The sequence below is a fragment of the Microtus ochrogaster genome, unplaced genomic scaffold (genome assembly GCF_000317375.1).
Source record: "Microtus ochrogaster isolate Prairie Vole_2 unplaced genomic scaffold, MicOch1.0 UNK50, whole genome shotgun sequence".
NCBI lineage: Eukaryota > Metazoa > Chordata > Mammalia > Rodentia > Cricetidae > Microtus > Microtus ochrogaster.
Genome location: NW_004949148.1, coordinates 874,738 through 878,200, shown reverse-complemented (window position 1 = coordinate 878,200; position 3,463 = coordinate 874,738). Strand labels below are relative to the sequence as shown.

At 42.4% G+C, this 3,463-nt stretch overlaps 1 protein-coding gene across 1 annotated transcript; it reads right to left on the bottom strand.

The window, feature by feature from the left end:
* Positions 1-1,696: 1,696 nt before the first annotated feature.
* On the bottom strand, positions 1,697-2,650 carry LOC101985966 (olfactory receptor 10A5-like). Its single transcript, XM_005369521.3, has one exon. It carries the CDS (start codon positions 2,633-2,635, stop codon positions 1,697-1,699), a length of 939 nt encoding a protein of 312 aa, XP_005369578.1. The 5' UTR covers positions 2,636-2,650.
* Positions 2,651-3,463: the final 813 nt, after the last annotated feature.

Here is a 3,463-nt window from a genome sequence, read left to right as displayed (position 1 = left end):
AAGTGCTGGGATTAAAGGCGTGTGTCACCACCGCCCGGCTGGTGGTAGAGTTTTAGAAGAAAAATTGAACTCACATGAATCATGCATTGGTCAAATTTATGATGCAGGGAGAAGATACACACACATGTGTGTGTTTATATATACACATATTACTTTCATATAGCTATTTAATTGTAGTGAAAAAAAACAGGATGCTCTAAAAGCATATATACAAAGACTCGGCAGCACCCAATTGATTGTCCAAATTACAAGAGGCATGGAGCCGGACACAATAGAGCATACTTACAATCCCAGCACTTTCGAGATAGAAGAATGAGCATTGCTGTGAGTTTTAGGACAATGCAGACTACATGATACCATATTTCATTTTTAAAAGGAAAGAAAGGAAAAATAAAGAAAAGCAAAAGAGAGAAGGAACGAGACAAATAACGTAATGCGTGAAAGTTTCAAGGAGGCAAGTGGGTTTGGGGAACATCACACCAGGAACTTGAAGAGCAAGAAATGAATAAAGCTGAGATTTTGGCTGAAATTATGCATTCTTTGGCCAGGAGTGGGAAGAAGATAGGCTACATCTTTGGAGATCTTGTAACAGGTGTCTGCTATTCACTTCCATGGAACATTTAAGCTTTGTCCTAAGGGCTAAGGGAAGCTGTTAAAGATTTCTAGGCTTAGTTGATGTGGGCACAGTCGATATTTTTAATCTTTCCTAATGACAAGCACACTAAACAAATTCTTCAACTGTATTCAGAACCACTCCTAAGTGGCGGGAGCAGATGAGGCATTTCCACTGTGCATCTGAGCAGAAGGAAGAACCCCTGAGAGGCTGAGCAGTAATTACACTTCTACTCTAGATCCAGGTTTTAACCACAAGGAGTGTGTTCTGAAGGTTCTATTTCATAATTGAGGGTAATTACAAGAAGTTAAAACTAGATTAGAGACAATTAGGCCCTGTACAACAGGGAGCTCTGTGGGTGGTCGGGAAGGGAGTAGGAAGAACCAGCTGGGAAAGTGTTTCCCAGACTGCTTGGCATTCTTGGACTCATTTTGTAAGTGGAGGATTGGGGATAGCTATCTGTGCTTCTGGTTTCCCTCAGGGTAGCACCAGAAATTAGATTTAAGCCACATATATGCACATGTAACTGATAGCCAATCAAGATTACCTTGTCTTCAAGCCAGAGGGCATCATAGGCCAGATAACAAAATTGGAAACAAGTGGCAAAGATAGATAGGTGATGAAATTCATTGCTCTTCAACTAAGAGGCCCTATTGGAACAACTACATGTTTCCCTCACTCTGGTGAGATATTGTGGGGGAGATGTGTAAAGTATGGATACTTCTTGCCTTTGAGTCTATTTTCGAAGTTTGGTGTGGTTGTAGCAAAAAAAAAATAGGGGATTTTATCTTGGTTCTTATGAATGATCAAGTTTGTTGTTTCTAATTTCCTCTTGAAAGGAACCAATATGGTAGAGTCGCCTGGTGGGAACACATCTATCTCGATCAATTTACTCCTTCTGTTCAGGGATTCACCCGAAGCATTAGAGTGTAAAAACTGAAGGGAGAGTCCCTCCCCTGCTTGTGATTCCCTGGAAGAAGGGACAAGTGGTTGCTTGAAATGCTAAGTTGCCAATCAAGTATCTGACCCTCTTTAGAGAAGTGCAAGCTGCTGAGGAAAGGACTCTGGGGACGGAGCAAGCCATTAGGTCTTCACGGCGCGCTTCCACTGGCTCAGAAGTCTCTGCGCTGCCCTTTTAACTTCCTTGTTTCTCAGGCTGTACACAATGGGATTGACCATGGGAGTGACCACAGTGTAGAGCAGTGAGAAGACTTTGTTTAGGGCAGTGGCCTGTGTCGCTGCGGGGATAGCGTACACTGTTCCCAGAGTTCCGTAGTACAGAGTAACAACGATGAGGTGGGAGGAGCATGTAGAAAAAGCTTTTTGTTTTCCGGCAGCTGATGGTATCCTGAGGACAGCATCCACAATGTTTATATAGGAGGCTACAGTAAGCAGGAAGGGCACCATGGTGACAAAGGAGGCCATGAGGAAAGTTGCTTTTTCTACTTCCTCAGGATCAGAGCAAGCTAGCTTGAGCACTGGGGCAAGGTCACAAAAGAAATGATCAATCTCATTGGATGCACAAAACTGAAGTTGGAAAGTCATAGTGACAGTGACAACAGGAGTTATAAAGCCACCCAGCCAAGATCCGCCTGCAAACAAGATACACGTGTGGAGGCTCATGAGAGAAGGGTACTGAAGTGGGCTGCAGATAGCAAGGTATCGGTCATAAGACATGGCTGCCAGGAGAAAGCATTCAGCTACAGCCATGGAGCCAAAGAAATAAAACTGAGCCACACATCCTGCAAAAGAAATTGCCTCCTGACCAGAGAGAAGCGTCTTCAGCATCTTAGGAGCAATGGAGGTTGTATACCAGATCTCAAGGAAGGAGAAATTGGACAGGAAGAAGTACATGGGGGTTTGGAGGCTGCGGTCAATGGAAGTTACTGTAAGGATGAGAATATTCCCCAGTAAGGTCATTACATAGATGCCAAGAAATGTTCCAAAAAGGAAAAACTGTAAGCCATGGAAGCTTCCAAATCCCAGAAGGAGAAATTCTTTTACCATGGTCACATTACCCATATCTAGGAGATTCAGGCTCAGGATCTGAAGAGAAGAAGTATAAGCAGCTGGTAAAAGAGCAAACACTACTGAAAAGGAGCAGAAGCACAAGAAATACTGTCTAGTTCATAAATTACTGTCTGGTCTCCCCTAGAAGATACTTTGTACATGTTCTGCGAGGAGAACTTACCTAGTAGCTGCAGCATTCCTTCATTTTCTCCTTGCTTTGATGAAAGGATTGACACAAATGATCAAAAGAAAGAGAGTCTTATTTTGACTCACAGCTTGAGAGATGCAGATGTTTGGGATGGAGAAAGCACAGTAGCCGGTTACTCTGTGGTGGCCTGAACATGTGGCTGGGATGCCTCTCCTCACATTCAGTGGACTAGGAAGCAGAAATGTGATAGGAAGCTAAGGCTACATTATAAAATGGAAGTTCTGCTTTAAGTTGCGGACTTCTCCCATGAGCCTCCACTTCCGAAAAGTTCCATAACCTCCCCACACAGTGCCATGAGCTAGGAATTCAGTGAAAAAACACATAAATTTAAGAGAGACATTTCCTATTCAAATCATAATGGTAGGAAATGGATCACAAGTTAAGTGTCCCTTAAGAGAGAGTGGCTCCAATGATTTTGTTCCCCACTTTTTTCTTTCGCATAACTGGTGGTAAATCTACCTTTGAGAGTCACACAGCAGGAAGCAAATACTATATATAGGTGACACTTAGCAGATGCTTCCCTTTTTGGCTTCTACCTCATTTATTACAAATTATTCTATGATAATTTAAACAATTTCAACATTAATGATTGACTTTTCTTTTTTATTTATTTATTAAAGATTTCTGCCTCC